The 21821-nt window shown below is 36.7% G+C and overlaps 4 protein-coding genes and 1 pseudogene across 5 annotated transcripts in view; 1 reads left to right on the top strand and 4 right to left on the bottom strand.

Moving 5' to 3' along the window:
• Positions 1-679: 679 nt before the first annotated feature.
• On the bottom strand, positions 680-1568 carry LOC107754966 (uncharacterized; annotated as a pseudogene).
• Positions 1569-8127: 6559 nt separating this feature from the next.
• Positions 8128-8931, bottom strand: lrrc3cb (leucine rich repeat containing 3Cb). Its single transcript, XM_016571626.1, has one exon. The coding sequence runs from the start codon at positions 8929-8931 to the stop codon at positions 8128-8130; it is 804 nt and encodes a 267-aa protein (XP_016427112.1).
• Positions 8932-10063: 1132 nt separating this feature from the next.
• On the bottom strand, positions 10064-12783 carry LOC107755106 (lysoplasmalogenase-like). The gene is made up of 3 exons (XM_016571786.1): positions 12631-12783; positions 12058-12301; positions 10064-11338 (listed from the first exon to the last, which is right to left on the bottom strand). The coding sequence occupies exons 1-3, from the start codon at positions 12679-12681 to the stop codon at positions 10884-10886; spliced, it is 750 nt and encodes a 249-aa protein (XP_016427272.1). The 5' UTR covers positions 12682-12783; the 3' UTR covers positions 10064-10883.
• Positions 12784-13857: 1074 nt separating this feature from the next.
• aspdh (aspartate dehydrogenase domain containing) lies at positions 13858-16669 on the top strand. 2 transcript variants are annotated; one of them, XM_016570522.1, is made up of 8 exons: positions 13858-13954; positions 14240-14290; positions 14458-14602; positions 14726-14810; positions 14948-15097; positions 15315-15538; positions 16190-16329; positions 16574-16669. In XM_016570522.1, exons 2-8 carry the CDS (start codon positions 14242-14244, stop codon positions 16609-16611), a joined length of 831 nt encoding a protein of 276 aa, XP_016426008.1. In that variant the 5' UTR covers positions 13858-13954; positions 14240-14241; the 3' UTR covers positions 16612-16669. The 2 variants fall into 2 exon arrangements, with proteins under 2 accessions (XP_016426008.1, XP_016426017.1); XM_016570531.1 differs by having other exon boundaries at positions 13858-13939.
• An 838-nt stretch (positions 16670-17507) lies between these two features.
• The window catches only part of LOC107754987 (glycogen [starch] synthase, muscle-like), an 8839-nt gene continuing 4525 nt past the window's right edge, over positions 17508-21821 (bottom strand). Inside the window, exons 7-15 of the mRNA XM_016571635.1 lie at positions 21187-21307; positions 20942-21048; positions 20119-20178; positions 19849-20041; positions 19615-19741; positions 19020-19115; positions 18731-18894; positions 18485-18565; positions 17508-18036 (exon numbers count right to left, since the gene is read on the bottom strand). Coding sequence (XP_016427121.1) covers positions 17824-18036; positions 18485-18565; positions 18731-18894; positions 19020-19115; positions 19615-19741; positions 19849-20041; positions 20119-20178; positions 20942-21048; positions 21187-21307 — 1162 coding nt within the window. The 3' untranslated portion in view covers positions 17508-17823. The remainder of the gene's footprint in view (positions 18037-18484; positions 18566-18730; positions 18895-19019; positions 19116-19614; positions 19742-19848; positions 20042-20118; positions 20179-20941; positions 21049-21186; positions 21308-21821) is intronic.

A 21821-nucleotide genomic window follows, 5' to 3' on the forward strand; every position in this document is an offset into this window, starting at 1 on the left:
GGGGGCATGAGCTGGCATTAGCATGGGCTCTGTGATCTACACCCATGTAAGTCTTAATTCTAGTTTTGTGTATTGCACTTCATTTGAATGATCTGTACTTCAGTGGATTATGTATGAAGGCATAGACACATCAACGTTTTGTCAAGAACCTCTACATGATGTTTCTGCCAGATGCCCTTTTGTTATAACAAAACTAACTCAAATAACCACTTGTTACAACCAAGGAATGCAGAAGGCTGAAGGACTTCACAAGAGTGACAAACAGTCAAAGAAAAAAAATTGCAAAAAGGAAACAATGTTTTACAACAGTCCATGGTCATAATATACTGTGTGCTCTGTGGGAAGCTGTTCTGCCACCTCATGGACATAATGAGCACCTGTTTCATTTAGTAAACATTTCTTATCCAAAGCGACTTACAGTACCCTCAATAAAATAAAGTAAATCTGAAGCAAGCTGGGGTCAAGTGCTTAATGGGCATAACTTTAAGAATTTATGAATAGTTCATCGACCACTCCTTTTTAATTTTTGAGTTTGTGTTTTTTGAGTTGTTTTTTTTCTGTGCCTTTTTTGACATTTGCATGTCATCATCTTTAACCATCAATGTAGGCCTACTGATTTAATCTATAGTATGTGGAAGCTAATTTATTAATATCAAGTACCGAAGAATCCTTACATCCTTCACTTGTATGCTATGTACATTTTCCAGCCCTTGTTGCCCTCATTCAGATTTTTTTCCACAAAGTTGATGCCAGCTTTCTGATACTCCTTCCAGGCATCAGGATTGATCAGTAGAACCATGGCTTGGATCTCTGATTCACATCTTTCTTTCCTGTACCATGCATGGACATATTTTCCACCGGCTCCTTCACTGAGGTCCGCAACAACCATATCGAAGCCTTCAGCATGAAGCTTTGCCTGCTCCTGGGGGGAGGTGGATACGTTAAGAGCAGTGAGAGCTTTGCTCTTATCAGTTGAGCGGCGATACCAAAGGAAGACATGCTTTCCACCAGCACCGTGATTGGTGTCTTCATCCACACGAGTGAAGCCCAGATCAAACATATAACCTGTCACAAGAGAAGTCAACAGTTGCTGTGATCTCACAGATGTAGCTCGGTTTCTCTCTCTTCACCCACAGGTAGATGCACTTTCCTCCTGCCTTACGGTTCAGATCACAGCCCAATCTCTCCCAGCCATCTTTCAGAAGAGCAGGTTCTTCTTTGGCATCTTTGCTTACCTCGTGGCTCGTAATGGGAATGTCAGATTCAGTGCTGCCGTAGAAGTACCAAAGAAAGATGATATTTCCACCAGCTCCTGCATTCAGATCCTTGTCCACCAGCTCATACCCAGCATCCGCCAGACCAGCTTTCATTTTGTCATTGAATGAAAACTGGATCCTGGTCACAGGTTTCAAGCCACACTCTTTCTTGTACCAAAGGAAGACCCGTTTTTTAGCAGTACCTCCACTGAGGTCAGAATTGATGAGCTGATAACCATTAGCTGCAAGTATTTCCTCCTCATCCTTAGAGGTGGAGACATTGAGCTTTGTTATTGGTCTTTCATCTCCCATATTGGTTTCTTCTGATTTTGTGGGTACAGAAGAAAAACTTTGAAATTCTACAAAAGAAACAATATATTGAGTATATTGTGCTTTATATTACACAATTAGCCTATAATTATAATTTATAGCTTATTGGCTAGAACATTTACTCTCTATTGTTCACTCTTAAAAATAAAGGTTCTTTATTAGTGTAATGAGGGGTCAGAGGCGTGCGGATCCATTTGCAGCTTTTATTAGAATCAATGGCAGAGTCAAACAGGCAGTAATCAAACATCAGCGTCAGGAACAACAGGGACAATCCAGGAGAGGAAACAGTAACAGGTCGGGGAATATTGAGTATATTGTGCTTTATATTACACAATTAGCCTATAATTATAATTTATAGCTTATTGGCTAGAACATTTACTCTCTATTGTTCACTCTTAAAAATAAAGGTTCTTTATTAGTGTAATGAGGGGTCAGAGGCGTGCGGATCCATTTGCAGCTTTTATTAGAATCAATGGCAGAGTCAAACAGGCAGTAATCAAACATCAGCGTCAGGAACAACAGGGACAATCCAGGAGAGTAAACAGTAACAGGTCGGGGAGTGAGGGTCGGGGCAGGCGGCAGAGAATAACACTAGTAAGAACAGTCCAAGGTAATACACAAGAGATCAAAAGACAGGGGATAAACGCTCAGAAATGTAGCCGTGGCAAAACAAGACTTCGCGAAAACTAAGAGTCTGGAAGCTGCTTAAATGGGGAAGCTAAGGGGAAACACCTGTGCCAGTAATCAGTCCCAGGTACGGGGTGTATGGGAAATGAAGTCCAAGAACGCTAGTACTCAGGAGAGGGTGCCCTCCGGAGGCGGTCGGAGAGAGTCACAGAGGCCTGATTTGTGACAATTAGCATCTATATTTCCATGAAGAACATAACATCCATGGAACCTTTCAGGAAAGTGTTCAAGAAAACATCAAGAAAATCAAAACGATGGATGGTAGTCTGAGTAAAGAACGCTGTTTTTTCGAAACGCAGTGTTTTACATTAACATGATTGTGACACACTCAGTAGCTGTTTAGTGTTGCAGTTCATATAATGTATGTGTCTAATTAGCATTTGTGTAGCTACATTGTGAAAAATGTGTGAAATATGTGCAAAAGGCTATTATGTGTAAGTGGACTGCACATGGAATAAGCTTTAAAGGGATTTCACTCTGCAAGAATTTGTGAAAATAAAGTTGAACTTAAATGAATATTCCACTTAGGTGTATGGTTTGTATTTTTTGCTGTAAGCAGACAGAATGTATGTCGATGGCACAGCCTACTCGATCAAGAAAATATAAGAATAATGTAAGAATAAGACTCTAACTTAGTTTTGTTAAATGTTTGTAACACACATTGTATAGATTTTCACTTACACTCTTGTTTGAAGTTCGCAGAACACTGTACAGATCTCCAAAAGAGCCTGAGTAAACAGTAACAGAGCAAGGGTCGGGGCAGGCGGCAGAGAATCACACTAGTAAGAACAGTCCAAGGTAATACACAAGAGATCAAAAGACAGGGGATAAACGCTCAGAAATGTAGCCGTGGCAAAACAAGACTTCGCGAAAACTAAGAGTCTGGAAGCTGCTTAAATGGGGAAGCTAAGGGGAAACACCTGTGCCAGTAATCGGTCCCAGGTACGGGGTGTATGGGAAATGAAGTCCAAGAACGCTAGTACTCAGGAGAGGGTGCCCTCCGGAGGCGGTCGGAGAGAGTCACAGAGGCCTGATTTGTGACAATTAGCATCTATATTTCCATGAAGAACATAACATCCATGGAACCTTTCAGGAAAGTGTTCAAGAAAACATCAAGAAAATCAAAACGATGGATGGTAGTCTGAGTAAAGAACGCTGTTTTTTCGAAACGCAGTGTTTTACATTAACATGATTGTGACACACTCAGTAGCTGTTTAGTGTTGCAGTTCATATAATGTATGTGTCTAATTAGCATTTGTGTAGCTACATTGTGAAAAATGTGTGAAATATGTGCAAAAGGCTATTATGTGTAAGTGGACTGCACATGGAATAAGCTTTAAAGGGATTTCACTCTGCAAGAATTTGTGAAAATAAAGTTGAACTTAAATGAATATTCCACTTAGGTGTATGGTTTGTATTTTTTGCTGTAAGCAGACAGAATGTATGTCGATGGCACAGCCTACTCGATCAAGAAAATATAAGAATAATGTAAGAATAAGACTCTAACTTAGTTTTGTTAAATGTTTGTAACACACATTGTATAGATTTTCACTTACACTCTTGTTTGAAGTTCGCAGAACACTGTACAGATCTCCAAAAGAGCCTTTCACCCAGCTGATGTTGCCCCAAATTTCTTTTCAGTTTTAGTTCTTAGTTTTAAAATGAAATTTTAGTATTAATTTTAAATTTGAGTATTTAGAATAATTTTAGTATTTTTTCAAATTAATTGGCTCACTGCATAATATAGCGGAGGAATTTCATCAATGCATGTCCTCCCGTTTACTTTCGCTTTTAGGTTTCCGGTCTTAGAGACGTTAGCATCTGCTGTGAGTGGAAACTTTCATACGAAACTTGACTAGAAAGAATGGATGTTTATAGAATGAATGTTTTTAAAATGAAACATCCATATTCTCTAAATCAGGTCGCATCGTTTGCGTTTCAGATCTTCTGTACGCTTTTGTTATTAAGATTTTTCTTTATAGACTTTGTTGCCTGTTTTAGAAGATCAGTTCACTACTTAAAATAATACCTCAAAATAATAAAAAATGGCCAACCAGAGAGATAAGACAAATAAACCTTAAAAAGCCTGTTGTCATATTTGACATTTAAATTTTAACATAATAATAATAATAATTTAGAACATTAAAAATTAAAAATGGAGTGCTTGAGTCCAGTAAGTGTTCATCTTGAATTACTAACAATATAAAAGTTATTCTTACATTTACTTTATAAAAATAATTTTTTCATTAGATTTCAGCTAAAAGACTTTACTTGATAAAAATGCATGAACTATCCATTAGAGGTCAAAAGGCATAAAGTAGATTGTCAGCTAATTTTGGTTATGTTGATAATGTATAGGCCCTAGGAATCTCATTTGTCTATTTGTGTACAGTAGGCTAATATATTTATAAATAGACATAATACATACTGTTTAACAGAATGTTACAATGAATGTTTATGTTACGAGAGAAAATGTTTTAAAAATGTGTAAAATGTGCAACATTGCAATAAATTAATTTCCTGATGTTTCTTTTTGGCCTTGACCTTTTTATGGTTAAGGTTAATGTTTTTGGCTTCCTCGACCATTTGGTTTGTTTGACTCAATTTCTGTAATGCAGTGGTTCTCAAACCTGTTCCTGGAGACAGCTTGTAACCAATCTTTTTCATGTGGTGTTTCAGTTGTTTTAGGGGATGCTGTTATGTGTACATGTAAGGCCCTAACCCAGTGTTCAGTAGTCAAGGTATGATTCGATTAAATAGCACTTATTTTTGCATGCCTAAAAATAAATAAATAAATAAATAAAAATGAACAAGTAACTAATTTTAGATTTCATTTTTACAGTTTTATTAGTGGGAAGTTTTAATTAGTTTTAATAGTGGGAAGAATTCTAAGCTTTACGTGTCTAAACATATTTGTCAGATATGAAAAAGAAAAAGAAAGAAAAACAAGCTAATATGCCAACATGTCACAGTTTAAAAATGAAAAGGCATAAGCAACAAATTGTCAAAAAGGGCATCTTTTCTGCTACATACCAATGTAACATACTGAGCACAGCAGGTTTCAGATGTTAAAAAATCATTATCAGGAAAATGTTGATCTAAAAAAATTAAAAAAAGTACTTCCTAAAAGACAGTTTAATACAGAAAAATTTAATACAGCAGTTCAGTCACATAAGCAAAGAAAATCACAATGCTGGACACCTCATATAGTTTACCTCAATAAAATAACAGATTTTTTATGACTCACTGGAGCAGCTGAATCAGTCAGTCAGAGAGATGGGGGACATTCAAAACCTGGTATTTCCCTGGACCAATAATAAACATCTTGACTTGAGTATGCAAAGAGTTCAAGGATTAGTTCACTCCAGAGTTAAAATTTCCTGATAATTTACTCACCCCCATGTCAACCAAGATATTCATGTCTTTCTTTCTTCAGTCGAAAAGAAATTAAGGTTTTTGAGGAAAACATTCCAGGATATAATGGACTTCAATGGTGGCCAATGGGTTGAAGGTCCAAATTGCAGTTTCAATGCAGCTTCAAAAGGCTCTACACGAACCCAGCTGATTAATAAGGGTCTTATCTAGTGAAACGATTGGTAATTTTCTAAAATAAATTATAATTTATATACTTTAACCACAAATGCTCATCTTGCACTAGCTCTGCGATGTGCGTCCACGACTTCAAGCTTTACGTAATCACGTTGGAAAGGTCACGCGGAAGTACCGACCCAGTGTTTACAAAGTAAACGTGCAAAGAAAATCAAACACCCTTTACAAAAAAAGGTAAAACAACGATATCGGACGATTGTGAAGAAAAATAGTTTTTTGTCCTACCCTACCTTTTTGAACCTGAGTGCACAGACGAAGAACTAACATGCGTGACCTTTCTAATGTGATTACGTAATGTGTGAAGATGTGCATGCGCATCACAGAGCTAGTGCAAGACGAGCATTTGTGGTAAAAAAGTATATACATTTTAATTTTTTTTAGAAATGACCAATCGTTTCGCTAGATAAGACCATTATTCCCTTACGCTGGGATCGTGTAGAGCCCTTTAAAGCTGCATTGAAACTGCAATTTGGACCTTCAACCCATTGGCCACTATTGAAGTCCATTATATGGAGAAAAATCCTAGAATGTTTTCCTCAAAAACCTTCATTTCTAAACTAAAGAAAGAATGACATGAATGGCATGGGGGTGAGTAAATTATCAGGAAATTTTAATTCAGGATTGAACTAATCCTTTAAGCTACAGGGCCTAAATATCATAAAGACCTTGACTGACATATTCAATCAATAATATTAATGGCAGAAGTCACACATTGACAGCAGGTGTTGGTGCCTGTCCTGCCTAACAGGCCTAAACAACAGTCACAAAAAAATGTTTCTGACATCTGAAGTGCTCAAGCTCAGTCAAGTGGTGCCCTCCAACAGATATCTGCGCCTCCAAAAGTCTCAGGGCTTCCTCTCAGGGGAACACAGAGAAACACTTCCTCCGGCTTTGTTAGAGAGTTAGAGTCCTGATTGCAAATGTGATGTACAGTATCTCACAGAAGTGAGTACACCCCTCACATTTTTGTAAATATTTTATTATATCTTTTTCCAAAAATGTGAGGGGTGTACTCACTTCTGTGAGATACTGTAGTTATTGAATGTAATCTGAATCCAACTCTCCCTGCTCTTCTTAGAAGTACTGAACCCAAGCCCAGATCAGTATTTATCTTTATTTCAATTGGATACAGTACGATACACATAATCTCATGCAGGGTTATTGAAGTCTAAGTTGTGCAAGAGAAACAAAACCCTGCAAAAAACCTCTCAGCATCTAATATATGTACATGTGTTTCCTATTTTGAAAGGCACATTCTTGAACCCAAGGAAGCCTTTAAGAAAAGCTTTTTCACTCATATAAAAATTAACATGACTATACCTCTTTTTCAGTTGGTCCTTTGTCCTAAAGAAATGGTTACCAAAGTATCAACATATCAAGAATGAACAAACATTCTCAGTTGTTTTCAATGCATATTGCACCATGCCATTAAAGACTTTTTTTTTTTTTTACTATTTACTCTTTTCTTTTTTATGGTTGTCAGGACATCAAAGAGATCTTCCCTTTTTAACATGAAGCCATGAACTATGATTTGCTAGCTGATACTGCTTGTCAATGGCACGCTGTATTTGTGGGAGGGACATTTTCATTCTTGAGAGTTTATGATATCTGTGTAGTGCAGGATCAGTCTTGAATATTTTGGTGTTTTTATAGAAGAGAACATAAAGGTTTATATCTGCTCAAAATAAAATTTGTCCACATTAAGAACTTACAGATGACTCAAAGCCAACAAATATAAACTAAAAACCAAGCAAAAAAAAAATTGGTTCTTTAACTATTTGTTTATGCATATTTCAAACTTATTAAAGACACATATAAAAGTGATTTACTAAAACAGCATAAAACAATCAACTGACAAATCCAAGCATTCAAATAGCATATTTGAAACATTGTACATTAAAGGGATAAATAAAATCATAAAATTAAGAATGAATCACTGATGTCACATGGACTATTTTAATGATGTCCTTACTACCTTTTTGGGCCTTGAAGGTGTCAGTTGCTTTGCTGTCTATGGGAGGGTCAGAAAGCTCTCGGATTTCATCAAATATATCTTAATTTGTGTTCTGAAGATGAACGAAGGTCTTACGGATTTGTAACAACATGAGGGTGAGTAATGAATGACAGAATTTAAATTTTTGGGTGAACTGTCCCTTTAATGAGCACAATGTAAGAATCTTTCATTTTCATCTTATCACTCCAAAAAAAAGTTTTAAAGTAGATTCAGTATTTTTTCTTATTTACGTTACAACCAGGTGCTGCGTGTCAGTGACTCCCCAGATCTGCCCTGCCTGTTTGGGAGAGACTTGAGATACTCTAGATGCCGAATAGCATCTTCTTGGTTGTGCCTTACATAGTACACTAAATAGGATATAACCATTGTAAACCAGCCAAACATTGTTATTAGCATAGCAAAGTCAGTGGTCCTCCGGAGTGCTGCGCAGAAGTCAAGATCAGTCGCTACCAGGATGAAGGGCATACCTTGAGCTCCCAACTCCTCAGGTTCAGAAGTGTTGCACACCACCTCAGCGAGGGAGGAGGGATCTAAGAGCAGCTGTGGCATAGCCAGCTGCAGACGGCAGTCACACAGCCAGGGGTTATGAGAGAGGTTAGTCTGGGCTCTGAGGTCGCCAAACGCCTCGGGGTCCAGTGTCTCCAGCAGGTTAAAAGAAAGGTCCAGGCTGCTTAATGAGTCCGCTTGGCCTCGAAAGGCTCCAGGCTCCAGATGGACCAACCTGTTGTGGGAAAGATCTAGTTTGAACAGCAGTGGGAGCCCTATAAATGAATCAGATGGTATGGTAAAAAGCAGGTTGTTGTCTAGGTATAGATGTCGTGTGTTGTTCGGAAGGCCATGTGGCACCGCAATTAAGTTCATGTCTCTACAACGGACCATCAGCCCACCGTCGACACTCTCTGAGCAGAAGCAGCTCTCTGGGCATTCTGCATGGTTGGACTCTGACATGCACACATCCAAGATGTGCAGAAGAAGCATGAAAGTGAGAGAAAGGCAGCTGGCCACAGCATGACCCTCCCAGAGGAAGCTGAACATCAGGAGGAGGAAAAGCACACCAGCTTAAGACTCCAAAAACAAACAAGAAACAGGAAGAAAACAAGAAGTCATTACAACTGACACCCTGCTATCATTATGCTTGCTGATTGCGGAGTTATTTTGAGGATAAATGGGCCCTTTTGTGAGGTTAATTACTATCAAGCAACTGATGGTTTTCTTACGACACAAACTTGCCTGTAATTTTTAATTTGTACAGGATGAATAAGAAATAATAATAGAAAACGATTGGTACACATCTAATTTGTATATATTATTTGCTTTGTTCAGTGTATCATTCTTTGACAGTCCATTAATGTTATCTTTCACTAATAGCCCATCTCTATACAAATACTAATAAAGTCTGTCAATATACGTGTGTATATATATATATATATATATATATATATATATATATATCTGCACTATATATTCATCTATTATCTTCCATTTTTATATTCAATAAAAATTTTGAATACGTTTGGGGAACTTAATGGGAAAAGGCGTAAATACTTACCTGACAAAAAAGATGAAAACTCGCCTCATCAACGCTGGTGGTTTTAAGCGCATAAACACATGTTGTATTTACATTGTTGAGATTATTTCTTTCGATTTTCCATTGAAAATTTGCTCACCCGTAATCGTTTATTCACTTATATCCTCCTAGCGTCGGAATGTGAACGTTTCTTCATTACCCAAACGACGCATGGTGTTTCCAAAATCTTCATTATTCATTCACAAATGAATTGGGTACAAGTTCATTCCTGCCGTGAGGACCAGCTTCACCGCAGAGAAGCCTCTCAGTTCTGGTGTGATTTTGGAACACGGAATCTTTCCTCTCATACACAACGCAAGATAAACTACAGATGGCGCTATGCGAACGATTGATTTTTCTTGACGCAGCTCTATGCACCTTTCAAATCACTTAAATTCAAGGACGTTTTTTTGTCAATAACATTATTAATTTAATTTTCATAATAATTTAGTCTATTAAGATCCAAAACATTAAGCTATTTTTCCACAAACTAATAAAATATTTTCACTTGGTTGTTAATTTACAAATTCTATTATAAAAATGTATCACCAAATGGTAATAACTGATTATAAAAACACACAAAGTTGAGAATTTCTCGCTATGCTTTTATTTTATTTAAAAGTGATCTCTGGCTTTTGGGATTGCATGCCACAAAAACACAACATTTCATGATGTTTTAGCCTATACTATAATATATTCATTACATAAAGTCAACAGAATTACATTTTGACATTTTTCTTTAGCCTGCAACTATGCCACGAAAGTACCATGAATCAGTCAATAAACAAATCTGTAACACTATGACTTCATGTGCTTTATTTCTGCACAATTTGGACACTCATCTCTGCTCTAGAAACTAGCAAAGGTTCGTGGAGCATCTGAGCATAAATATTTGTGTTGGATAACAAATATTTAATACCTTTAGCAACTGTATGTAAGATTGTCTTGAAATACCGGTTTCAAAATCATTCTGAAGGTACACTGACTTCTAATAAGTCAAAGGAATTCTGTTTCTTTCTCACACTAGCCCCAAAATGTCTGTTCTGGGAACATGTAGGGCCTAATTCTTTGTTGAGCGGGTACGAAATTCCGCGAAAAGGCGGATTGCTTTACGGCAGCAACAACGACAGTGGTATTTACGACAGTGGATTCCATTCACTTAACTGTTGGGGGCTCCAAAGTCGCAAAGATAGGCAAAACTACATACAGTTGTTTCAAATGTAATCAAATCAGTTCAGTTCAGCACAGAGTCTGTTAGGCCAAGTTCATCTGCTGTAGGGAAGCTAGACAAAAGTCTTAGTTGATAGGTCAGACTGTATAATATTTCTTATATTTAGGGATGTACAGTAAGCATGTCCTGTAACCATTTTATACAGCGATTAACCTTTCACTGAACCACCATCAGTCATTAACAGCAGTCTTATGATCTCTTCCTCTTGTGGATATCATCAGCATCCTCCTCCAGCACTGCCTTCACGTCACCCAGCGCAATCATCAGCTGTGCCAGGTAGTATGTTGTCATAATAATGTGCTTTTTGTATTCTACATCAAAGACATTGAACTTTGTCAGTGCAATCGTGAGGTCAGAAGCCATGAAGACCAGGCTGCCCAGCAGGATGAGCGGCCGCCGTGTACGAGCAGCCAGTGTGGCCATGATAACAATGACCAGTATGTAACCCCCTATGGCTGGGACGAGAAGGTCAGCTTCTGGTTCAAGCCGTAGGAAGGGCACCAGGTAAGCATACATTCCAATGCCGAACAACCACAGGATGAGGTAGAGGATAAAGAATGAGACAGACGAAGATGTTGCAGAATATCGAGAGGACAGGAAGGAAATAGAGTAAAGCAAGTGGGCCAGAGCAAAACAGCCCATTCCTAAAAATAAAAAAAAAAGACAGAGATAAGACTGTGATGCAGAGCTATTATATTTAACTAAAACTACAACCATAAAAAACTCGATGACAAAAACACAACAAAAAAATTATCAAAAATAAAATTTAAATGAAAAAAGTAATTAATAATATGTAATCAGTTGTTATAAGTGTATATTAAAATGGAAATAAAATGTAAAGTAAACCAAAATGAAAATATAATAACAAATGTGAATATAAATTAATATAATTTTTTATTAACTTTTTTTGAAAATTCCATTATTCTCAAAGGTGATCCTCATTTTATTCTTATTACTGTAATACTGTACACGCACAGGCTTAAAACAAAAACAGAAAAAAATCAACAATGTGATACACAAATACTTCACAATTTAAATAATAATAATAATAAATTAACTTTTTTTGAAAATTCCATTATTCTCAAAGGTGATCCTCATTTTATTCTTATTACTGTAATACTGTACACGCACAGGTTTAAAACAAAAACAGAAAAAAATCAACAATGTGATACACAAATACTTCACAATTTAAATAATAATAATAATAATAATATTATTGTGCCTTATGGTCTTAAAATAGTATGAAAAAGTGTGAAAAGTAAGAAAAGTTTGTTCCCCTCTTGACTTTATAGTGAAATATGACCTGGATAGTAACCCCGATAGTCTTAAATAAAGGTATGGGACAGGAAGAAATAACCTTTACCATGGATAAAAAGTTCTGGCCAAATAAGGCAACAGTCTCCGCCCGCTGAGAGCAGCAACCCTCCAGCCACGCCCACTAGACCCCGCCCTCCATTATAGCTGAGCACCAGAAGGACCAGACAGAGGATGGGAGCGGCCTTAATGCCAGCGGCCAGAAGAGAGGGGGCGGAGTCTGGGATCCACAAGTAGAAGTATATCGTACAGGATGCAAAAAAAGGGAGGAGATAAAGAAACAGCACACAGGTCTGGAAAACAAGTGATGGAGAAAAGAATGAAAACAATACAGGTATGATTTTTATTTTAAAAAATACACAGTCTGCACTTACTGTGCTCTAAACAGAATTCGATCAGTATTACAACACTTTAATTAAACATTAAATGCAAATATCTTTATTATAAAAGAAAATCACGCAGGATACGAGTGTGATTCTAAGTTAGAAAAATGATTTTGTGACTAAATGCGGATCTAAATGAGTAAACTGGATGTGATAGAAGTGCACAAATAGGCCCACAAGAGCAGAACACAGGTGTCTGTATTTGTGCGCAGGTGTGTGTGTGTGTTTGCTGTGATTACCGTATTCCTGCGTTGTATGCGGTCATAAGCACTCGTTTCCAGGATGTCCATCTCTGTCTTCTGGCCTAAACAGTCACACACGCAGCCTTCTCAGATGTGGGCCACCTATTCCACAGCTAGGAGATCTGTAATGCCTCTTGTCAACTATGTATGCCAGGGTGTTTCATTGGCTGGGGTAGGTCTGGACTTTGGACCATTATGAGTGATGTGTTATCTGTCAGATTGTTCTGTCATAAACAACGTACACCCCTCACTCTCTCTCCCTGTTTCTGTGCCCGTCTCTCTCTCTCCGTCTATGTTTCTCTCTGCATTATGGCCTGTTACCCTGTAGTGACATCATCGCCAAGAGCAAAGGTTTGATGATTGAGACACAAGTTCAGAGAGATAAACTTTTTTTTTTAATTAATGCTAGAAAAGTATCTTTCCCAGTCTGTTTTATGTCTTTTCAGCTTGTTTCAGCTTATTCACTTTATTGGCTTTTTTGATGTACGTGTAGGTGTCAGTAAGGATAGACAACACATATAATTTTTATAAATATAATATGTATTTATATCTTGTAATTATTCTAATAATTACTGTACTACTTATTCGTTCTAGTTCTTATTGATCATTAGCTTCTCAGTTGTTAGTGGTTTTAACAGCATGGTTGTAAAATCTGTTGCAATTCTGGAGATATTGCCATTTCCCCCACTTTTACCCCCTTGAGGGCGCCACAGAGCTAAAGTGTTATGATATAAAAAGGGGGAATTATTGTCATACTTTTCTCATTTAAAGTATAATATAACATTTGTTAATAAGTGTGATTTGAGACGTGTATGTAGATTTTTGTTACTTGAAATAGCCTAATGTAAACGAAAAAATAAATTAAAATATTTTAAAAACTTGATGCACTAAAATAACTAAAACTAACATTAAAATAAAAACAATAGACATATTTTTAAAAAATAAAAATAATTTTACAAATGAAAAAAATGTACTAAGCCTTTAACAAAAATAAAATAAAATGATAATGCAGAATATAAAAATTTAAATGAATCAAACTAATAATAAAACGTAATAATATCTCAAAGACACTAAAATAACTAAAACTAAAATATCCTGTTTCAAGATCACCTTTTCCATCATGAATAATACTACAGTGCTCCTTTAAAATATCCAAAGCCAATGGATTCACACAGAGTCTAATCATTAACAATCCTGGCCCACATGCACTTTAACCTGCTCTATTCCACAGTCTCTCAAGTTCAAACAGCGAAGAGAGAGATCGACGGACATCGAAAAGAAAGAGAGAGTGATAAATAGAGAAAAGGTGAGGAATTAGCAGGTAAGTGAAGGTTGTGAGGACAAATTGTGTCGGTGAGATCAGTGTGTTAGAGATAAAGGAAGGTGGAGAAAATGAAAAAGGGGAGGAGCCAAAGATTGAATCAAGAGCATGTGTGGGGGAATAAATCTAGTGCATGCTGGTTTGATGTTCTAGAGTTTACAGAATTACATTTGTTATTGTGTAGATGTGAATAATAATAAGCTCTCTTGAACTACTTTAGCAGACCAACCAATAAGAAAAATGATTTCATGGTTCATCTGCTGAATCCCTTATCTCACTTTGTAGATATGACTGATAGAGCTTTAAAGGTTGGAATTGTGGGATATGGACATTTAGGTGAGTTCTCCAATGAAAACTTCTGTTTCAAGAGCCACAACTTTCTCTACTTTGATTAAATTTGCACTTAAAATCTAATGTTGCTGTAGAGCTGTAATCACTCTTATGTTCAGTATCAGTTCATATTCTGTCAGAACATGTGTATTTAATCTTTTCTCCTTTTTCAGGCCAGTTTCTTGTTGAGAAGATCCAAAAGGAAGGGCCTGAGGCAGGACTGCAGTTAGCATTTGTTTGGAACCGAAATGCAGACAAACTTAGAGATTCACTGCCCAAAGAGCTGATTCTACATGACCTCTCAGATTTCACACGCAGGTAAATTTGTATTTGTATATATAAAGTTTATATACGCTTGTTGAATATTTGTTTAAGAGACTGCAAAACAGAGCATGTTACTGTGGCACTTTACAGGTGTTTTATGTGTGTTTGGTGTTTCAGAGACACCGATGTAATAGTGGAGGTGTGCCATCCAATGATAGTTAAAGAGTTTGGCGTCAGATTTCTGTCACATGCTCACTTCCTGGTAACTTAAGTCTATCCTTTATATTTTCACCTGAAATCCTGTCTGTCATAGTATTTACATTTATTTCATAATGATAATTAGCTGTACTGCCCAAGTAATTGTTAAAACTGTCTCTAATCATGTTTTCCCTTCCTCAGGTGGGCAGCCCTTCTGCCCTTTCTGACCCCCAGCTTGAGCAAGATCTTTGCACTGCTGCAAAACAACATGGGAAAACACTTTATGTGCCCAGTGGTGCATTATGGGGTGGCCAAGATATTCAAAAAATGAATGACAGTGGAACTTTACGGGTAATACTATTTTCTTATAATTATTTTTTTTAATACAAGGAATTCAAGCACTGTTCAAAATTAAATCTAACTGTCCATAAAAAAACATTTATCTCCAAGAGGTGGTCTGCCTAAATAAAAATACTAAATATTATCCAAAACTAAAGTTCAACATAAGTTTCATTGTCCCTGCCACATGAAAATATATGAAAGTAAATTTCAAATGTCTCTCTTATAGGCTCTCTCCATCCGAATGTCTAAACATCCCTCTTGCTTTCGGCTGACTGGTGGTCTGCTCTCTGATTGGAGGGAGGGAGAGGGGAGGCGGGTCTTGTACCACGGCTCAGTAGCAGAGCTCTGCCCCATCGCCCCAAATAATGTGAACACTATGGCAGCTGCGGCCATAGCCGCATCAAAGCTGGGCTTCAATGGGGTTACCGGAGAAATCGTCTCAGACACTACGTGAGTTGCAAACTGGACCTCAAAAATCTGACATTAACACTCAAAACCTTTCCGTTACACAGAAAACTGCCTCCATACATAGACCAGGCCACTTTTAAAGTTGGCATGAAATTAAAACATATTGATCTCACTGTAAATGACTCAGTCATGCATGTTTCTATTTTTCTTTTTTATTCGAGCTTGTAATTCTTAATCAAAATATGGACCTTCTGGTGAAATGCCAGACTTCTCCAATCATTTAAACTCCGCTCCCTTCTTACAATCGACTGCAGACTCGCATTCAGATCTGCCTTCATCTGATCAACAACCATCTGATAGTCCCCGCCCTATCATTTCTATTTTTTGATAATCTGTTTCACTCAGATGTGTCACAATACAGAAGAAAAGATATGTCTCTACTTCGGTTTCATTGTGGAAACTAGATCAAAACCAGCTTTCCAATATGAATGGTAGAGGCACTTGCCACAGTTTTTGGGTGGTGCTTGGGCGTTGCTATGTCCTGTAATATCTATAGGATTCAGAATTACTTTTATCATGCTGCTAGGTGGCTCAAGTAAAGAAAATGTACCATTAGTACGACTAACCATTAGTATGAGCTATAGGATTTGTAACGCGAGTGTTACTGGAATCTCTCTTTCCCCTTCACTCCAGATTATCAGACTACCATATTGTGGAGGTTGAAGTAACTGGTCCAGATGGGTTCACAGTGAAAACAGTGAGACAAAACCCCGCCAAACTGGGAGCTGTAACAGGAAATGCCACATACAATTCCTTCTGGAGCAGCTTACTGGGTATGTATAAGAAAGACAGATGGAGTAAACCGATGCAGTGCATTGCCTAAAACCCCAGTATGCACTGAACATATTTAACCAAATCTGGATTTACACAGAGAACGCAGGCATAAAAAGACATCTTTTGGAACTATCCTCTTTGCTTTCTGTTCTGCTAAAATTTAACAGAAAGTCCAAAATGGTACACAAATATGTGGTTACATATCTCTCTGTGTCATTTGAATTTCTGTTTGTCTTTTTTCAGTCTGCAAGGGTCATGGAGGGAGGGTATATCTGTGTTGATAACAGTGGATTGCTGCAGAAAGTGTACAAATTAACCGAAGAAAAACACACGATGTGGCACATGATGAATTAATAAAACAAGTGTAATGGTAATAATGTTGTAGACTTTAATTTCAGTTTTACAGCTGTGATAGACATGACAAACTCTAACAGTGCTGGTGTATATTTGTATTACAGTACCAATGATGTTCCAGTGTATTCGTTTGGCTGGTTAGCTTTAGCTACATCAATTGCTTGTCATTTAACTGAAACCATTTTTTTAAAATAACCCTAGAAAACTGCTGGATAGTCACTATGTTCGTGACAGTACATAATACTGTGAAGGGAAATCTGGCAGTGAGTAAAGCACTGTAAGAATGTTTTCAGAATACAGTACATTTATGCAATCTAAAGTCTTTTAAAAGATGTATACATTTCTTGCTTTCGTGAAACACACAAGGAAAAGTTTAGCTCTTTGAAATTAGCACAGTGAAAGTGAATAATTACTAGGACTGTCAAACCATGATTTAAAGTAAACAGCTTAAATTTGGGTCGGTCCTTCATATAAAGATACTGTAGGACTTCAGAAGACCTAAAGTGCGAGTTTTAAGGACTATTTGTATGATATTCGTATTATAATTTTTTGGCCCTGATCACCCTCTGTGTTAATTTTGTATATAGAAATATATAACATGAACATTCTTCAAAACCTCTTCTTTTGTGTTCCATGGAAGAACAAAGTCGTACAGCTCTTTTAAAGAGTGTATAAATAATGTTTTTTTCTTAAACCATTCCTAATAAAGGTCTCTTTAAAAATTTTTGTAACGTTTATTTTTATCATTTCACATTTATTTGTATTGTCTTTTAACAGTGGCCATTTGAAAGTCAGCGGCACACAGCTAGATGACAAGTATGAATAACTCTAGCTACTATTTAATCCGTTGTTGTTGTTTTTTTGTTTTTTTTTTACTAAGCTTTGTATGAAAGACACCAGAGAAATCTTTCAACAGAAAGTCTTAAAATCACATACTATGGCTCACCAAATAATTAAATATCTTATTTATTTCTTTTCAGAAAACCAACATGCAGACATACTGTTTGCAGGCTTTACTTTCACTTTTAGGGGAGTGTTATGTGTGTGTGTGTGTGTGTGTGTGTGTGTGTGTCACAGTGTATATAAGTGCCTCACAGTATAAACTACAGAGTGTGTAGGTATGCATGTAGGGGTGTGTTTTAATTTTTCTCAGGAAGACTAACTGTCTGATTCTTGTTCCGGTTCGGCATGTTGAAAGGTTGGCGGATGTTGACCCGGTCTTTCTCCGCCTCCAGATCTTCATCATATGGTTCCTCTTCATCCTCAGCCTCACTGTGATGAGGAGATGAGTGAAGCGAGTGGGCGGGAGACGGGGGCACAGAGGCGGGCCGCGGGTAACGGAAGCCTGTGGCCTGAATTATGTAAATGAAAGAATATAGGTCAACAAATATTTACATCCAGTTTTTAGACAGCTGTCCAGAGCTGTCAGAGGTTCCCCTTTTTTGACTGTTTTTTTTTTTTACAGCTTGGCATAAGTAAATATAAATTCCTTAAACATTAAAATTAGCATGGAAATAAGACTTTAATAATTTAAATGTGATTAGATATCACATTTATAAAATCTCATATCCAGGGTTTTCAAAGGAAAAATACATTGAGGAGGTGAACTAAAACAAAAAAATCTTGACTTGTAGCTATTTTAGCTTATGGTAATGGTTGTTGTCGTCTTATTTTAAATTATTTTTAAGTCATGCTGAATCTCTGGTTGAGAATCACTGGTCTAGATAATTCAACTTCACACTTTTATTAAAATAAAATGGACAAACAATTTCAATTTCACCCTTCATCATTTTAACTTACCGAAGTGGGTTCTTGAGGCTCATAGATGAATGTGTCCGGGAAAGCTTTCGCTAAAGCCATATGGCGGGCAGATACGTAATACTAAGAAACAGAAATATGCTATATTAGTTCATGAACAATAACCTCAATAACCTGTTAGTTTTGTTGTTTTGATACAGAAAGTGGACACAACATGGGTCCTTCGTGGTCAGAAAAGCAATTCACTGTGTTTTGTGTGTGTGTGTGTGTGTGTGTGTAGTATCTGACCCTGCCCAAATATCTCCAATCTAGCAGGTCACTGAGGCGCTCTGTTCGGTTCCTCTGAATGATCCTCTGCCTGCGGCTCTGCTGACAGAACTGAAACAGGAAAGACGTCAGCTGATTGCAGGACTCATCCACCCCACAGTACCGCCGATCCAGAATATAGATACCTGAAAAGGAGGAGTTAAGAAAAATGTACATTACACAATGAAACTAAATAAAGCTGATTCAAACAAAATTGAGAAAATCTTGTAGCTGCTGTTCATTAGTTCCATTGTATATGTACAACTCTCACCATAAGCTGACGGGTCAGCAATGTGCTCCTCCATGAAACAGCCAAACCCAGACAGGTTAGTGGAGATCGATGGGATACCCATCACTGTACACTCAGCTAAAAAAAAGATGTGTGCATTGTGTTGAGTGGATGATATTAATACAGAGTTCACAAACTACCATTCAAAAGTTTGGGGTCAGTAAGTCTGTTTCAGGTTTTTGAAAGAAGTCTCTTTATGCTCACCAAGGCTGCATTTATTTACCAGTAATACTGTGAAATAATATGTTTTTAAAATATCAAATGATCATTCAGAAATTATTCTAACATGCTGATTTGGTGCTCAAGAAACATTTCTTATTCTCAATGTCAAAACTATAAAAAAAGTGACGTATTTACGCTCACTTTGATAAATATAATGTATGAATTCTGAAAAAAAATATTTCTTGTAACTATAACAAGATATATAATATCTTGTTTATATACTAAAACAATGTTACCATGTTACTGACCAAACTTTTAAATGGTATATATACACCATGGAGCATGTATGTACATATATACATAAACACACATATATATACACACACACACATATACATAGTATGTGTAGTTTTACCTGGTGTGTATCCCCAGGGCTCATAGTAGGATGGAAATACTCCAAGATGGCAGCCTCTCACAAACTCCTCATAGTCCATCGGCAGGAGAGGAGAAGTGGAGGAGAGAAACTCTGGATGGAAGATCACCTAGCAGAAGAATATGAGGCATTAAAGGTGTATTAAGTATTTTTTTACATAACAAATTACCGTTGAATACATCCATTATAGTATAGTGTTTGTGTGTGTGTGTATACCTTGACTCTGTCCTGAGCAGTATTAAAGAGGCCGATACGGCGGATGCAGTTGAGGATGGGGTCACTGCTGTCCTCCAGCATGTTGTGAGAGCAGACGGGGGGCAGGCACTGGCGCTGGGTGGCGAAGATGGCACGTTTCATCATGGTGAAGTCCTCTTTATCTAACATCTTAGACACATCAGGCAGCTGCCCTCTGACAACGAGAAAGAGAGCAATGTCACGCCTCAGAATAGATGACATAATACAGCTGAAACACAAAAACCAACTCACACTAAAAGTGATTCGTAGAGTTTCTTCCCAAAGTGCTCCTTCACAGTCTGAGCAGTGTCCCTGACAATACAACAAAGATGCAATGTCACAACAACATTCATTCACTGCTTCAACAGTCCCTGAGTCCAAGCAAAAATTTGGGAAAAAATTGTCTATGGGTTTTTGAATATGAGTGTGAGTAAATAAAACATTTAGTTTTAATCATTTTAACTACTCTTTTCAATCAGGTGACATTATGACTACTGTTTATTAAACATATAAATAAATAAAAATGAATGAATGAACAAACAAACAAATAAATTCCTTCCTACATCATCACACATCCATCTTTCACTGCAGAATGGCAAAAGAAAACAGGTAGTTGTGTTAGGATGCTCTAGGCCAGTGTTGTCATTGTTAAGTAAACCTAAAACTAAAATGATCAAAAACTTTTTTTTTTTTAAAAGCTGAAAATATTTATTAGATGAGACGCTTAAAGTTAAAAACCTGGCAACTAACTGAAAATAAGTTGACAAAAAAAATAAGTTAAAGCTGAAATACTAAAATTACTAAAACTGAATTTAAAAAAAACTTTAAATAAATAATATTTTAAAAACAAACTAATATAAATGTCAAAAGCACATCATAAAATTACTAAAACTAATAATAAAATAAATAATAAGAGCTAATTCAAAATATTAATAAATACTATAAGAGTACATAAATAATTCTAAAATAAATGTGCTTTCAACACAACTTGATTGTTGTTTATATTAAGCGAGTAGTCTGAGCTAAACGGTGTCGTTCTGGTTAGCAGTCCTCACAGTGCAGTTGTCATGGTTACCAGAGCTGTTTCCGTACGGCTTGGCCCTTCAGGGTCTCCACGTTGAAGTTGTTGGTACGAGCAGGCATGATGAAGAATGCTATTATGGTCACATCACTGTGATTCACCTGGACGTACAAGAATTTTGTTTCAAATCAACATCAAATTTAAACCTTTTCTAAAAAAAGATTCTTCATCTTTATAACATTTTGTGTTCGTATTGTGACTTCTCAAATGCACATACATCCTAAAATGCAAATACTGACCCTCAGCAGGTAATTAAGTCTGGCCAATGCTTCAAGAAAGATATCAGCTCCTTTATTTGAGAATTCATAGCGTCCAGCAATGAAGAGAAACACTGTCTTGTCAAGGTTAAAATCTAAATGCCTGCACACAAAACAAGAAGAGAAAACATGTACACTGCTGTTCAAAAGTTTGGGATCAGTAAGATTTTAAGTCTCTTTTGCTCATCAAGGCTGCATTCATTTGATTAAAAAATAACAGAGAAAAAAAAGAGTTATACTGTGGAATATTATTACAATTTAAAATAACAGTTTTCTATATTAATATACTTTGAAATATAATTTATTCCTGTGATGGTAAAGCTTAATTTTCAGCATCATTACTCCAGTCGTCAGTGTCACATGATCCTTCAGAAATCATTCTATATGCTGATTATAATCAATGTTGGAAACCTGTGATACTTCTTTTCAGGATTCTTCGATGAATAAAGAGTTCAAAAGAACAGCATTTATTCAAAATAGAAATCCTTTGTTACAATATACACTACCATTCAAAAGTCTGGGGTCAGTACTTTTTTTTTTTTTTTCTTTCTTTTTTGAAAGAAACTTATATTTTTATTCAGCAAGGATGTGATAGTAAAAACTTATATTTTTAGACA

The sequence above is a fragment of the Sinocyclocheilus rhinocerous genome, unplaced genomic scaffold, assembly GCF_001515625.1.
Source record: "Sinocyclocheilus rhinocerous isolate Xijiao unplaced genomic scaffold, SAMN03320098_v1.1 scaffold1063, whole genome shotgun sequence".
Taxonomy (NCBI): Eukaryota; Metazoa; Chordata; class Actinopteri; order Cypriniformes; family Cyprinidae; genus Sinocyclocheilus; species Sinocyclocheilus rhinocerous.

Bases quoted from the DNA above. Each gene is read 5' to 3' on its own strand.
- aspdh (XM_016570522.1), top strand. From the start codon at position 14,242: ATGACTGATAGAGCTTTAAAGGTTGGAATTGTGGGATATGGACATTTA. The intron at 14,811-14,947 runs GTAACTTAAGTC...TCCCTTCCTCAG, and splicing joins TGTCACATGCTCACTTCCTG to GTGGGCAGCCCTTCTGCCCT. The intron at 16,330-16,573 runs GTATGTATAAGA...GTCTTTTTTCAG, and splicing joins CTTCTGGAGCAGCTTACTGG to TCTGCAAGGGTCATGGAGGG.
- lrrc3cb (XM_016571626.1), bottom strand. From the start codon at position 8,931: ATGTTCAGCTTCCTCTGGGAGGGTCATGCTGTGGCCAGCTGCCTTTCT.
- LOC107755106 (XM_016571786.1), bottom strand. From the start codon at position 12,681: ATGGACATCCTGGAAACGAGTGCTTATGACCGCATACAACGCAGGAAT. The intron at 12,302-12,630 runs GTAATCACAGCA...CTTGTTTTCCAG, and splicing joins GCATACAACGCAGGAATACG to ACCTGTGTGCTGTTTCTTTA. The intron at 11,339-12,057 runs GTAAAGGTTATT...TTTTATTTTTAG, and splicing joins GCCAGAACTTTTTATCCATG to GAATGGGCTGTTTTGCTCTG.